Below are 14,758 nucleotides of genomic sequence, written 5' to 3'. Positions count from 1 at the left end.
CACCCTCTTGCGTGCAGATGATGCCCTTGTCAGCTGCCTGAGGATCCACTCTCTCAGAATACCAGCCATGATGGCTGTGCTTTACCCTCACGGCTGAAAGCAGCATTCCTCTGAATGCAGTTGCTGGGAGTCTCCAGTAGCGAGAGCCCTGTTACACTCAGATCCTCCCTGCGGGCTTTCCATAGGCATCTGGTTGGCCACTGAGAACAGGATGCTGGCCTGTAGTGGGCCATTGGCCTGATCCAGGAGGGCTCTTCTTATGATCATCTGAATGAGTTTGATGCTAGTATACAAAACATCACCTCACTTTCTGGTGGCCCCACTTTCTGTTTCTTCTCTGAACCCGTCTGCTTATAGTTCATTTTTACCTAAATTGTGAAACGCTGCTACCTCCCAATGTAACGTGCTGGCCTCACGTTCACCTTTGGCCAGTCTCTATTGGGCCACTGAGGCTGGGGGCATCCTCTTCCCAGGCTCTTGTGGGGCGGTGTGAGGAGGCACCTCTCTTTGGGCAGCAGGGGGAGGAAAGTTCAGAGACCAGAGGCAGCAGCTGCAGGACTCTCAAGGAGAGGAGGCTGAGGGAACACTCCACATGGGAGGGTGTTCAAAAAGTGTTGAGGGGCTGCTGGCTCTGCAGGCAAGGGGTGACATAACTAGGCTTCTGGGCCCCACAGGTGTGCCACAGAAAGAGTGTAGTTGGTCAAGGGATCTGTGGACTCAAAAAGGTTAAAAACCTCTGGTGTACAAGGTAGAGGGTTGGACTAGGGCCTGAGAGACCTGGGTCTGCAAATACCTACTCCAGTCATGACACTTACTGGGTGACTTCAAGCTTATCACTTTCTCTGGGCCTTACCTGTCTCACAGGGTTGTTGTGAGATAAAAATTAGATGGGAGAGTATTATTATGAGAATGATGTGTGCGATAGAAAGGGGTTAAATATACCAGTTGTAGGGAGGGAGGGAGGGAGGGAGGTGAGTCTCGACTTGGCAGAGTCAAAGGGAATGTATGGTTTTATTATGGTTTGTTGGAAAAGAATATGTAAGGAAAACAATAAAAAAATACTTAAAAAAAAAAAGAAAATTAGATGGGAGGGGAGAGACCTTTGTCCATGACCCTGAGTACCTTGGAGAAGGTGGGGAATAAGTGTAGTGAATAAATAAATAACTAACCAGTCTCCGGCACCCTATGCTTGCACTAATATTTCACACTTTTTTGAAAAAAAACACCCCAGAGTTTTCTTTTTAATTTTGGCTGGTGGTGGCAGAAGATGCACATACCCCAACTGTACATCTGTGGCGTGGGAGCTACCTCCATTCTACCTAATTCTAGAAGTTTCAGGAATCCTGTCACTCTCTGGTGCACCTGGACACTGAGAAATGCAGAAATGGCCCCCTGGAAATTTCTTCCTTCCTATAGAGGTTTTTCCAAGCATGAGAATTCATGAGAATTACCAAAAGCAGCTCAAGAAGTGGTGTGTGTGTGTGTGTGTGTGTGTGTGCGCGCTCCAGGCTCATAACCTCTTGTGCAGGTGCTGGGTTGGGGCCTGTTTCCGGTAGTGGTAGCCTGCGGAGGGCGTCCGCATGGCCCATCGCCTTTCCAGGGCGGTGAATCAGTACATACTGGTAGCTGGCAAGGAAAATTGACCACCTGAGGACGCGAGGAGACAGCACCTGGGGGGGGTTTGCTTTTCAGGGGCAAACAAGCCAAGCAATGGCTTGTGGTCAGTCACCACGGTACAATAAATCATGGAATTTTTTTTACTCCCTTCACGATTGCCAGACCCTCCTTGTCGATTTGCGAGTAGTTCCGCTCGGTTGCGTTGAGTGTCTGGGAAAAGTATGCCACCGGTACCTCTCTTCCATCCAGGAGTTGGTGTCCCAGGACAGTGCTGATGCCATAGGGCTAGCACCACCGGCAGCCTCTTGTTGAAGTGTGCCAAGACCGAGTTTGAGACAAGCAAGTCCTCGACTGCCTGGAATGCGGCCTCCTGGCACTGGCCCCACACCCAAGGGGCCCGCTTGTCCAGGAGTCTGTGTAGGGGCTCCGCTACCGCCGCCTTGTGGGGAAGGAAGGAATGGTAAAAGTTCAATAGTCCCAAGAAGGCCTGAAGTTCAGTCTTGAGCTCTGGGGCATCACAAATGGCCCGTACCTTGTCCCCAGTCGGGTGGACCCCTTCTACGTCCACCATAAATCCCAGAAAGTCCACCTGAGGCACCCCTAGTAGACATTTTTCCCGCTTCACCTTGAAACCCGCCGTCTGGAAACGGTGCAGAACGGTGCGGAGGCGGTCCTCAAACTCCTCTGGTGTGGGCCCAGCAATCAACACATCATTGAAGAAGGGGGTGACGCCAGGAATCCCTTTAAGGAGAGAGTCCATTAGATTCTGGAATGTGCTTGGTGCCACACTGACACCGAATTGCAGCCACTTTACCCTGAACGCTCCTCTGTGCGTCACAATCGTCTGTGCCTCTGCTGTGGCCTCATCTACTGGCAGCTGTTGATATGCTTGGGTCAAGTCCAGCTTGCCAAAAATTTTTGACCCAGCCAGGGTGGCAAGGACATGGCTGACCACTGGCACTGGGTATGCGTGGGCCGTGAGGGCCTTGTTTATGGTACATTTGTAGTCTGCGCAGATGCGGACCGAACCATTAGGCTTGACGGGTGTGACGATTGGGGTTTCCCAGGGGGCATTAGGCACCGGCTCCAGCACTCCTTGCTCCACGAGCCGGTCCAATTCCTCATCTATACGGGGTTTCAGGGCGAACGGGACCCGGCAGGCCTTGAGCCTGACAGGTCGTACTGCGGGGTCAAGCTGTAGAGCAATGGGGGGGGCGTATACTGTCCCAATTTCCCATCAAAACCCCCTGGAAATTCCTTGCATATGGCGTCCACATCCACTTGTAAGCTAGTGTGGTTCACCCCGGTGACGGCTAGTCCCAGTGGTCCAAACCATGCCAATCCCAGTAAGCTAATGTAGGGGCCCTTGACCACAAGCAAGTCCAGTTGCTGTGTCCGCCCTCGATATTGCACCCTGAAGGTCCCCACCCCCATTTTGGGGACCTTACATTTCTGGAAGTCCCGGAGGGTGAATGGGGCCGGCCTGAGTTTAGGACCCCCAGTAGGACACAGTTTCCTTAAGGTCCTTGCCGAGATTATGGATAGAGTTGAACCCGTGTCAAGCTCCATGCGGCACGGGGGCCCCTCTATCTATACCTCTACATAAATTTTCTCTACGTTGGGGTGGGGCAACTGGTATACCTGGATGTCTGTGAGCTCCGTCGAGTTGCCTTGGTGCGTTGGGCCCTGGGGCTCTTGGATCGGTCATCTGATGCCTGGCGTCGGGTGGGCTGAGCCCGACACACCCGAGCGATGTGCCCCAATTTTCCGCACTGCCTGCACTCTGCGTTGCGGAAACGGCAGGTCCTCCTCTCGTGATTCTCCCCGCAGCTTGCGCAGTTCCCTCCTTCTCGTCGAGGCAGCCGTGGTCTGTGCGCTGCTTGAGTGCGCTGCTGTACTCGGTGCACCTCCTCCCTGTCAGATCCTGAGTCATCGGTGAGGTCTTCGTGGTGGACCCTTGGTTGGGGCGACAGGCTCAGCCGTGCCTCTTGCGTCGACCTCTCAGCAGCTTCTGCTGCCAGGGCCTCCTCCAGGGCGACCTGGAACGTTAGGTCCTTCTTAGCGTAGAGGCATCGTTGCAGCTTCTCATCCTTCAGGCCACCGACAAGGCGGTCACGAAGCATGTTCTCCAATTCTGAGAAGTTGCAGAACCGGGCGGCTTGGCGGAGAGAGGTCACAAACCCAGTTATGGTTTCCCCAGGGGCTTGCCGCTTTGCGTAGAAGGCATTTTGACGAGCCACCACTGAGGGCTACGGCGAAAAGTGCCCCTTCAGCCATTCCATTATTGTTTTGTATGGAACAGTAGCGACGTCTTCAGACACAAGGAGAGCCCGGGTGATTTCAAACGCCTTCTCTCTGCAGACGCTGAAGAATATTGCCCTCTTCTTGGCGTCTTCTTCGTCGGTGACCCCTTTGGCTTCTAGGAGGAAGGTGAAACGGGAGGTGTACGCTTCCCAGTCTCCAGATGCTGGGTTGAACGGCGAGAAGCTGCTGTCGGTTGCCATTCTGAGTTCCTTGTGTCCCGGAGCTGAAGCCTGGATACATGGTGCGAGGCAGCGGTGCGGCAGGTGGCGGTGCTGCGGTGCTGTGTGTGGCAGTCAGCTCAGCAGGATCCCATCCTCGTCACCAGTGAAATATACTCAGAGTCACAAAGTGATTTCATGCTTTTTATTCAGCTCATAGTGGTGAGGAGGAATGAATGGATGTCCCCTCAAAGTATCTGCTTTATATACATTATTTACACAATGGGCTGCACGTGATTGGCTAATTCCGGAATTCTCCTGTAGGCCAATCAGGTTGTGGATTCACTTCTATCTGGAGCTGGATTGGGTGGCTCCTGCCGACCAATCATACTGCTGCATTGTTCTAGGACCAATCAGACTGCTGCATTCTGAATCCTATTGTTCTAGGACCAATCAGACTGCTGCAGTTTGGATCCTATTCAACTCAGTACATAACAGTGTTTAAATATCAGGCTATATTTTTGTGGCTGGTGGAGAAGCAGGGGTTCATTTCAGTAGCTCACTTTTGGTTTTTTACTTTTCTGTATATAGTTGCTTGTGCGGAATATTCAGAAGCATTGCAGGCAACCCTGCCACTCATGCCTAACAAGTAACATCAATTGTGTTTGATTTTTTTTTTGGGGGGGGGGGTCAGCCGATGTAATATAAGGTACAACAGTCTTCACTGTTCTGCTTCTAGTTGACTTTCAAAATATGTCTTTCCTGGTCTTAGTAACTTGAGGAGGGGTTGGCTCCGTGCCCTTGCATACCGTCAACCTTCACACACACCTCTGAAATCACCTGAATGCTCCTACAGCCAATGGCTCTGTGACAATCCAGGATCTTTTAGAGCCAATGCTGCCTCAGTCCCTAAAAAGAGCCACTCCTAGGCTCTGGGCTCATTTCCAACATAACGGAGGACAAACCTGTGGTACACAGTCGACCTGACCATATGGCTCCTGCTACCTCCAGCATATTGAAACCTGTAACTCAATTGTAAAGTCTTGCTAGGGCACTGAAGCTGCGCCAACTGGCTCTCTGTTGCCGTGGCTCTCATAATTAAGGTTGCCAGATGCTGCTCCAAATTGAGCTCCTATGCTTTTAAGAGCTGCATTGCAGGGAGAGGCGGATTCTCTCATTCTTTACACTGCTGCAGTAAAAGAAGACGAAGCAGCTACCGAATCCCTCTGTGTGATGCTGCAATTATTAAAGGGAGCATCCTGCAGGACTAGGTGCCGACAACTCTGCTGCTATTTATAAATGATAAACTGAAGCAGATCAAGAATCGTAAGGCATCTTGTAAAAACTAAGACTGCAAATCCAGAGTCAGTCTGGAGGATGCTCCACAGCGCTCTTTTTTTGGTGCCTCAGATCCACACAACCACGTTTTAGGATAGGTGCAGATGCAGTGAGGAGGGTGCTGTGTCTGTCTCTTCAGGGCAAACATAATTTTTCTGTACCTGCTTCTGGCATGTGTCTCCTTTGGGAGACTGTTGTGAGGCTAAATTTAGGAAGGGCAGGCAGGAGGCAAATGTAATTATAGTGTGTCTGTGTTAACATTCTTATGTTAATGAATGTATCACCTTAATACTTTGCATAAGTGTATCAAAATGCGACAGACATGGGACCATTGGTGCTGGTGGCATGTCCTGATCTGTGGTGTTACAGTGGGGTGGGGTGGAGTGGGGGGAGGTGACGGCAACTGCAGAGCAGCGTCTGCTCACATAAACCAAGATTAATGCTACACAGAGGGCAACAGGATGTTGGCAACACTTGGAAGAAATACAGGCTGGCATTTTGGTGCCAACAGCATTATGTGGTTGCGCAAAAACAACAACAAAAACCCTTGCATGCAAGAGGAGCCCTGATCCCACAGTAAAGACCTGTCTGAAAGCACCAAGAGTCCAACAGCGAATAAGCCAGGCTTCAGTCTATTGATCTAAATGGCCTAACCCTAAACCCAGTTATCTGAGAGTGGTAGGCCTCACCAAGCACAACAGGGCTTACTTCTGAGCAATATGCATAGCATTGCTCTGTAAATGTACAGTATCTCTTGTTGCTCTACTCTGACTACCTTCGTAAACAAATCAGCATTGAGATAACACCTTCCTTGGCTCATACTGAGCGTTTGCTGGGCATTTATGGGTGCCAGATGCATGCTGGGTGCTGCACAAAGCATACATGTGATGCAATCCCTGTGCATGGGGGAGAGGCCAATGTTTGAGCCCCATGCTCCGGAAGGGGATAGGAGAAGGTCAGGAGACAAATAAGAGATGATGTGATGACCAAAACTGTGAGCTGCAAGTCCCAAAGTTCCCTGTTGGAATCTCACCTCTGTAATTCTGTCACCAAGAAGGCAGCTTTAGGCAAGCACCTGTTTGTATGTGCCCCTCCCATCACAGTGTCAGTACAACCATTTTATGCTTGTAAGGGGGGGGTGTCTTGTGACTATAGCTATGCCAAGTAGAAGGACTTGTTCTCTGAAGAAAATTGTGGCTTGCATGTGTGGAAGCGGAAGAAAAGTGAATCAAAGTATTATATTCCCAGAACAGCTGCATGAATGTGCTCCCCACCCGCCTCCTTAGTCTGGCTCTCCATCTGCCTGGTTGCGCCCTTGGTTTCCCCTTGGTTGGGGGAGCTATGGCCTTCAGCTGCACTCCATCACCCTGGACAATTGGGCATGCTGCCTGGGGCTGATGGGAGCTGGTGCCTCAGGACATTGGAAGGGCACAGGTTCCCTGTCTTTGACATAAGGAGAGCCAGCCCTTGTGGGATGAATGACCAGAGTTCACACTTACAGCAGACTGAGGGCTCATCCCTGGGACTTGCCTCAGTCTTGATGCTCAACCCTGGGCTAGGTAAAGTAGTGAGTACTTTCAAGAGTGCACAGAGTGCCTGTTGCTGCTAAGCAAAATCAGCTGGGGTTAGAACTAGAGGAGCTCCAAAGCTGCAGCTGCCTAGGTGAAGCCAAGGAAATGTGAACAGCAAGAGTCTAGTGGTCGGGGTGTTTCTGTGCAGTAAACACTGCCCTCTAGTGCGTATTCCCTCAAAGGATGGGAACGCTGTGCTGAATGAAGCAAGGTGGTCATTTGCTTTTCCCCTCTTTGGGATCAAAGGGCACTGAGCATTCCTAAACAGAGATGGGGAGACTGAGAGTCCTGCCTCCCCGTGCAAAGGACAAGACACCACTTCCTTCTCAAAGGTGGGTCCTCACCACCTCTACACCAGCCCTCGCCAATCTGGTGCTCTCCAAGATGTTGTTGCACTGCAATTTCCATCAGCTCCAGCCAACGCACCATCATGGGGTGTTTCTGTGCTGGTAGGAATTGTAGTCAAGCAAACAACGGGAGGGCACCAGGTTGACAAAGACTGCTCCATATCTTCTTTTCCTAGCAAAATAATATAGGTGGTTTGTAGCATTTCACTCAGTTTTTAAAATACATATTTGTATATGTTTTTGAACTGTGAACTGGGTCAGAATTGGCCTGAATATAAGCCTCACTTTCCCCCCAAATTCCAACGGTGAATGGTTAAAAGTGCGGCTTAAATTCGCAACCTTACAAAAATGGGCTTTTATGATATCGCTGCTGAAACAGACATACAGTAAAACGGAACAAAAAAATGTTTCATTGCCGAATTGCAAGCTTGAGGCTGTTCATTAACCATTTATGGGTGTGAGTGTCTGCAGAATTGTAGCAACTGAATAGCAATTTGTGATTTTAGCAATTGTACGGTAACTTTTGCTTGCAAGTTCAAAGGCTTAAATTGGCTCAGAGTTACAATTCCACCAACCTCAGCGATTTTCAGCCTGTAACCCTATTTTAAGGGAGCGGCTTATATTCTGGGATTGTCCTTTTTTTCTCCCCCCACCCTTTGAATTTTACAGGTGCGACTTATTTGCAGGTGCGGCTTATATTCAAGCCAATATGATATGTCCTGATCTGTGCATTTATTTGGGACATGCAGATCAGATTGGTTTGTATTGGAATTCATGTAGACTGAATTTCTCAAACATCTTCCTTCCATCCCCTAACTTCCAATGTAGAGGCAAAGAAAACACCAGGTATGTTCAAGTTGTGCTCAGTGAATTCATGGTTATGAAAATGCCAAATGAACTGTCATTGCTCTGTGGTCTTTTACACCCTGACAAAAGAAATTGAAAGTGATAGTAATCAAGACCACAAATTCTTCCCTATGAGCCAGGAAGCAGCTTTGTACATGTACATAGAACAAATACACATACTTTCTAATTGCATGCCATCTCACCCCTTAGATCAGAAGTTCTCAAACTTTTTTCTCTGGGCCAGATTAAAAATTTGCTTGTGCCACACTGATTTTTTTAATTGATAATAAGTACTTTGGAAAACAAGGTACGCGGGTGGCGCTGTGGGTAAAACCTCAGCGCCTAGGACTTGCCGATCGCATGGTCGAAGGTTCAAATCCCCGTGGCGGGGTACGCTCCCGTCGTTCGGTCCCAGCGCCTGCCAACCTAGCAGTTCGAAAGCACCCCCGGGTACAAGTAGATAAATAGGGACCGCTTACCAGCGGGAAGGTAAGCAGCGTTCCGTGTGCTGCGCTGGCTCGCCAGATGCAGCTTCGTCACGCTGGCCACGTGACCCGGAAGTGTCTGCGGACAGCGCTGGCTCCCGGCCTCTAGAGTGAGATGAGCGCACAACCCTAGAGTCTGGCAAGACTGGCCCGTACGGGCAGGGGTACCTTTACCTTTACCTTACTTTGGAAAACAAAAAGAAACAACTCTTAGCAGTGCTTGATATACAATCTAGAACACAACTACTTTATAATATGATCAGGGGACATCCAGAAAGTGTTAAAAATGCAGCTACATAAGAACATGAATCATTCCCAAAATATAATAATGATTGTCCTTGAATCTTCCCACCACACTTACCATCCGCTCCTGCTAGCAGCTAGAATAATATGATGCGCCACAGCCTTGGAAAACCACTGCCCTAGATGTTAAAATATTTGGAACTGAATAACTGGTGTACATTAAAACACTTTGAGATGTAATTGGGATCTTTCCTGCTGACCAAAAGAGACCCCCATATTTTACTATGAGTGGCTTGATACAAGCTAGTAAAGCAAAACCTCAGCCTCTCACAATGGATAGGATTGGGAAACCTTATTACTGAGTGGGTGGGATGGTTGTATACTGTGTATGTGTGCATGTGCATACACAGATTTGCCTATTTACGACTTTGGTCCTTGTAAACAAAACAACAGAATAGATGCATCAGGTAAAAATAATAGTTAAGCGGGAGGGAATGATATAACTCTCAGATCACATGGGCAGAGGGGGGGAGGAGTATGTTACTTGCCATTAGTTATGCTATGTGCACGAAGCAATTGGTGTTGTCAGTACTTGCAAAGAATCTAGCAAAGGCGAATTCTGTTCTTAAGATTATCTAGATTGGGTAATAGTGGAGAGCTAGGATGAGAGGTATGATGGTAAATTATTAAGTGCAGGAGCTCAATAGGACAGCCCTCATAGCCGTGGCTCCAGGAAGAGGCAAAGAGTGCAGGCAGCTGAGGTTCAGCTTGTAAAACATAGTGGGCATTAGGAAAAATTCTTCAGCCAGCTGAAATGCAATCTTTAGCTTTTAATTACAAAAGGAAATGAAAGTAGTGTCAGCCTCTGCTAGATTTCCTCCCTCATTCTTTGACTTCCTCTATTCTAAGCTGTTAAATCAAAAAACAAATACACTTGAAAGCCTCCTTATCACCTCATTCACTTGCCAGAAAAGAAGGCTTTGATACTTTGGTGCTCAGGCCGATAATCTTCCTGCTCTTAAAAGTCATGGAGCTGCACTCTGTCCCCCATTCTGATTCCATTACACCACTGGCCTATATTACTCCCCCCCACACTTTCTGGAATAGGAATCAGTTTTAACTGATGAGGGGTAGGGTTGCCAGCTTTTCAATCTGCCTCTGCTGCTGTACCTTTAACAGTCACTAAATTTGCGCATCCGCATATTGCAAAAAAGTTCTCTTGTTGATTTCTGCGGATCAAGCAAGCCAGATTTTTGTGTTGGCAATGCTGAGCTGGAGAAGACAGAAGTTCTTATTTCTGTGCCTTTCTTGGTTCCCTTCCTACCACAGGTTGTGGATAGGTTTTCTGAGCAAGTTCAAACAGTGATAGAAAGAGAAACTGACAAACGAGTGGCATGTGTCAGTTGATGTATTTGGGGGTTTCTTTTCTATACAAATGGCCACAGTATGAATTACTGTAAGCTGGGAAGGTACAGGGATGTTTGGACTCTTTGATGGGCTGTGGCTGCATTCACTAAGACCCATTGCCAAGGTGCCAACTTGAACAAAAATTTTGGGGGGGCAGGTAAGCCCAGCCCTGCATAACTGATCACATGATGCGGTGCACGCACACCATTTGCATGGCAATACCCATCACCTTTGGGAGGTCCCAGTCCCCTCAAATATTTTATGGGGGGGGGCAAAGACCCCTTGGCCCCTAGGAGTTGGCTCCTATGCCCGTTGCAATGGGGGCAGGGAAATAGCAGGTTCCAAGTCCTTTCATTCTTGTTTGGTTTCTCCTGCTGTTTTGCTAAATTGTAGCGATTTGCGGGTGGCACTGTGGGTTAAACCACAGAGACTAGGGCTTGCCGATCAGAAGGTCAGCGGTTCGAATCCCCGCGACGGGGTGAGCTCCCGTTGCTCAGTCCCAGTTCCTGCCAAGCTAGCAGTTTGAAAACACGTCAAAGTGCAAGTAGATAAATAGGTACCGCTCCGGAAGGTAAACGGCGTTTCCGTTTGCTGCTCTGGTTCGCCAGAAGCGGCTTAGTCATGCTGGCCACATGACCCAGAAGCTGTACACCGGCTCCCTCGGTCAATAAAGCGAGATGAGCACCGCAACCCCAGAGTCGGCCACAAATGGATTTACCTTTACCTAGCGATTTGCTGCTGGGTCAAGCATTACACTTCCCGTATTATTTTATGGACTTTTCTCTTTTGATGAGTCTGTTCATTTCAAACAAAATTGCTATAGGCTGAAAAATGATTTTCTAAAATGGTCTAATGAGATTGAGTAGTTCCTTCAGAGGGAAGCGCCGTCTGGATCACTTCGCGTCTCTTCCTCCTCCGCCCGCACCAGCTCCACACCAGCTCTCAAAGATCCTGCCAACAAACAACCAGCATTTCACATGTTAACTCAAATGCTCTCCCTCCCCCCCCCCCTGCCCAGCCCGGGATTTCCGTGGAAGGCGATCAGCTGACGGAGAGGGAGAAAAGGAAGAGCGACGCCTCGCTTCTGGGGGGGGAGATCACCGACCCCCCCCCCCCCCGCTGGAAGAAGTGGGTGTGTTGCGCGTGGAAGGAGAGAAGTTTGCGGGAAGAGGAGAGGAGGAGGCGGAGATGGAGCGCGACGTGTGAGTGGAGCGGGGGGGGGCGGGGACTCTGCCCCGGAATACCTGCAAAACGGAGAAAGGAGCGGGGAGGCAGAGGAGGGCGAGGCTGCTCGGGGGGCGGCCACTTTCCGGGGGGCTGGCAGGGGGTGGTGCCCCCCCCCGAGCGTGCATGATGCGCTGGCTTGGTGCTTCCCCCAGAAATGCGGGGCTTCTCTCCAGGCCAGGAGTCGCGGCGCTGCTTCCTCGCAGAAACCATTCCCCCCCCCCCGGAGCGGGGAAAGGGCGGATCCATGGAGCTCTTTCAAAGCCCAAACACGAAACAGGAAAGCAAGGCAGGAAGAAGAAGAAGAATAATACAATTACTTTATTAATGAGCTTCTAAACCTCTGTCTCAAGGCAGTTAGCTGGGGAGGATCACGCCTCTTGCAGCCGTCTGCTAAGCTGAGGACTTTCTCTTCGGGGGCTTGTTGGCCCGGCCTGCTGGAATCGCAACCCCTCCCTCTTTCTTATTCATGGCTGATTCAAGTGTCCCATGGCAGGGCTTTTTTCTTGAATTCCTGTTGAGAGCCATGTACAGACCCCCACCCCACCCCCGCCTATTTCCCCATCCTTCTCATTCCCTCACTTGAGTTCTTCAGTGTTTTATAATGTGCAGTAAAATATGTACACAGGAAGCAAAACTTACTTATGTTGTTTGTCTCAGGTGTTCTTAACTCTGTGCCTGTGGAGGAAGTAGTGGTAGAAAGAGAAAAGAGAAGACTGGTTGGGAAAGAAAGTGACTGGAGCAGGAGCAGGCACTGGTTTTGTGCAGAAGCAGCATGCCTCTGGACAAAGAACGGAAGACCCATCCTTTCGAGTTTTTGTTTGCAAGCAGCAGGAGCAGTGGCATAGCAGGGGTTGCTGGTGTCCAGGGCAGGGCAAATGTTGTGCCCCCCGGGGACTGGGCAGCTGGGGTGGCTCCGGAAGACGGCAGGATCTCAGCAGGGAGCCTGCTGTGGGGGCGCCTGGTTGCACCCGTCTCATAATTTTGTGCCCGGGGCCACCGGCCCCTAGCCCCCCTCCCACTACGCCGCTGAGCCACACTTGGAATCAAGAGCAGCAGGTTAGTCATAGGGTTGCCATATTTGGAAGAGCAAAATGAGAATGCTATGACGGCCATTCAAAGCAAATAAATGCAATTTGTCTCAAATTTTACCCCTGAAAAAGAGGACGTGTCCTGGAAAAAGAGGACAAGCCTAGGACAGGCCTGGGTCTTGTTCAGAAAGAAAGTGCTTAGGACCTCTAAGTCCCTTTACTTCTCCTGTCAGTGACTGGGCACTCAGGCCTGCCTTGAAGTCTCACATCTTGGGCTTTGCTTTGTAATCTGCACTGTGTCAGGACTGGTTGGGGTTACTGAGTGTTGAGGTGAAGACAGTCTGGACATGCTCAGTGGCACATATGTTACTTTTGCCCTGGCAAGCCACTCCTTGAGATGACTCAATAGGAGGGTCAAAGCCTGCCTGCTCCAAAGGGGGGGGGGCGTGGAAGTGGGACTGCATCTTCCCTCCAGGGCCAGGGTGGGGTAACTTTTGCATCCTGTTGCAGCATTTCCTATAGGCGTCAAGAAAGTGACGAGTGGGAGAAAGTAAAGGTGTGCTGGGGAAAGAGGTCGCTGTGCCTTCTGCTCACAGCCTTTGCCAGTTGTATACCCTTTTATTTTGTGTCTGGGGGCTTTAGTGGGAGCCACTGAGAACCAACGCTATCCTGATCCCCCACCCTTTTACATGCTTAATCATAGCCACTCTGGAATTCCAGGTTTTGGAGGGGAGGGGTTGCACTGGAATGCAATAGAGAGCAGATATTCCAGGACTGAAATCTGGGGCTGAAAACAGGATATGAGGCAAAGTCTTGCTTAGGATGAAACAGCACAAAACATGTTGAAATGGACCCGCCTTGAGCTCTGGTGGCAGCTGCCCTTCCCTTCCAACGTTTCTCCTTTACCTGCTTCCTCATATGGGGTGGGGGGTGTTAATCTTCACCCCTTTCTCCAAGTTGGTTGCCTCCTTCATGTTTTGATGAGAAAACAACAGGGCTTTTGAGGGGAGGGGGAGGGGCTATTATAGGAAGAAATGTGGACCCGGGTTTCTCATCCTCTTCGGTGTCACTCTCTTGAGGGGAGGGTGGGTGGGAGAGGCAGAAACTTGCTGCTTTCATCCTGATCCCTCTGGGTTGCCTCTCTTTGAACTCTGCAGTCCCAAGGGTCCTTCCTGCTCCTCCTGTGCAGCTTCCCTAGCAGATCCTTCCTTCTGACCTTATGTGACCCAGGCAGCTCAGTGTGCATGCTTACCAACATGTACATACTCTCCAGTCTTCCCTGCCTCCCATCAGGTACACCCCCAAGTGCTCACCTTCGGAGCCTTTCAAGTGAGACTTGCTTTTGCCCCAGAAGCTTCCCCTCCTGCAGCTGGAGGGGAAGGGGCAAACTGCTGGCTAAGAGAGGCGTGGGATTGGCAGAGACCCACAAGGCTGCCAAGAGAGTTCCACGCCATGTTGCACATGCAGCTGTAGTCAACCAAAGACCTGCACATCAGTTTTCCTGGAGGGTGAAGGACCCCTTCGAAACATCCCTCCATGTGTATTGCAGCCTAGCCCTGCTGACGCTTCACCCTCACCCCTGGTGCCCTGCGCTTCTGACCCTCTGCTCCACTCCTCCTGAGGAACAAGTACCTCAGCTTGTTGTCAGCATTGTTGGCTCTCTCTAGGCTAGTTCCCTGCTTTTTCTGTCTCACCTACTGTAGCTTTTGTCTCCTTGATCCCTGAATACCTCCCCACCCAAGTGCTTTCTTGCTCTTTCACGCCAGGCGGCCCTCAGTTCTGTGACCCGCCAAGTGTTCTGCTGCCTATCTCTTCCTGCACCTGTAGCTGCTGTGGCCTCTAATCCTTGTCCCCAGGGAACTGCTGCTCTCTGTTTCTCTTTCTCTTTCCCTCCCTCTCCCCCCTTTCCATGGCCCAGTGTGTGGCTGAGTCTCTTCGTTTGGCCAGGGGGTGTTGCTATGTTTTTTTTTCCTGTTTGTTCAGTGCTGTCCTTCTTTTTCTTGACTTTGTGTTTTTTCTTCTCTTCCTTCCCCTCTCTCTGCCCATCCATCCACCCACTCCTTCGGGCACATTCCTTCCATCTGTGTCCACACATATCTCTTCCTTCATTTATTTCCCTACACACATCTCCCTTCCTCTCTCTGTCTCTCTCTCTCTCTCTGTTGCTCCGTCTCTCTGCTGCCTCCT

The 14,758-nt window shown here is 50.1% G+C and overlaps 1 protein-coding gene and 1 long non-coding RNA gene across 8 annotated transcripts in view; one reads left to right on the top strand and one right to left on the bottom strand.

The window, feature by feature from the left end:
* Positions 1 to 14,758, top strand: part of IQSEC2 (IQ motif and Sec7 domain ArfGEF 2) — a 176,780-nt gene that overhangs the window by 82,049 nt on the left and 79,973 nt on the right. For 2 of the 7 annotated variants that reach the window (XM_081895172.1, XM_081895169.1), the window contains exon 1: positions 11,342 to 11,518. The exons of 4 other annotated variants lie outside the window; for them this stretch is intronic. In XM_081895172.1, coding sequence (XP_081751298.1) covers positions 11,505 to 11,518 — 14 coding nt within the window. In that variant the 5' untranslated portion in view covers positions 11,342 to 11,504. Of the gene's footprint in view, positions 1 to 8,029; positions 8,182 to 11,341; positions 11,519 to 14,758 lie in introns of those variants that run through there. One more of the 7 variants, XM_081895168.1, reaches the window with a different exon arrangement.
* Positions 11,847 to 14,746, bottom strand: LOC309360644. The gene is made up of 2 exons (XR_014164237.1): positions 13,885 to 14,746; positions 11,847 to 12,218 (listed from the first exon to the last, which is right to left on the bottom strand). It is a non-coding gene; the product is annotated as an uncharacterized lncRNA (long non-coding RNA).

This window comes from Podarcis melisellensis (genome assembly GCF_964234715.1).
Source record: "Podarcis melisellensis genome assembly, chromosome: 17".
In the NCBI taxonomy this organism is placed as follows: Eukaryota; Metazoa; Chordata; class Lepidosauria; order Squamata; family Lacertidae; genus Podarcis; species Podarcis melisellensis.
This window is presented reverse-complemented; position numbering and strand designations above follow the sequence as displayed.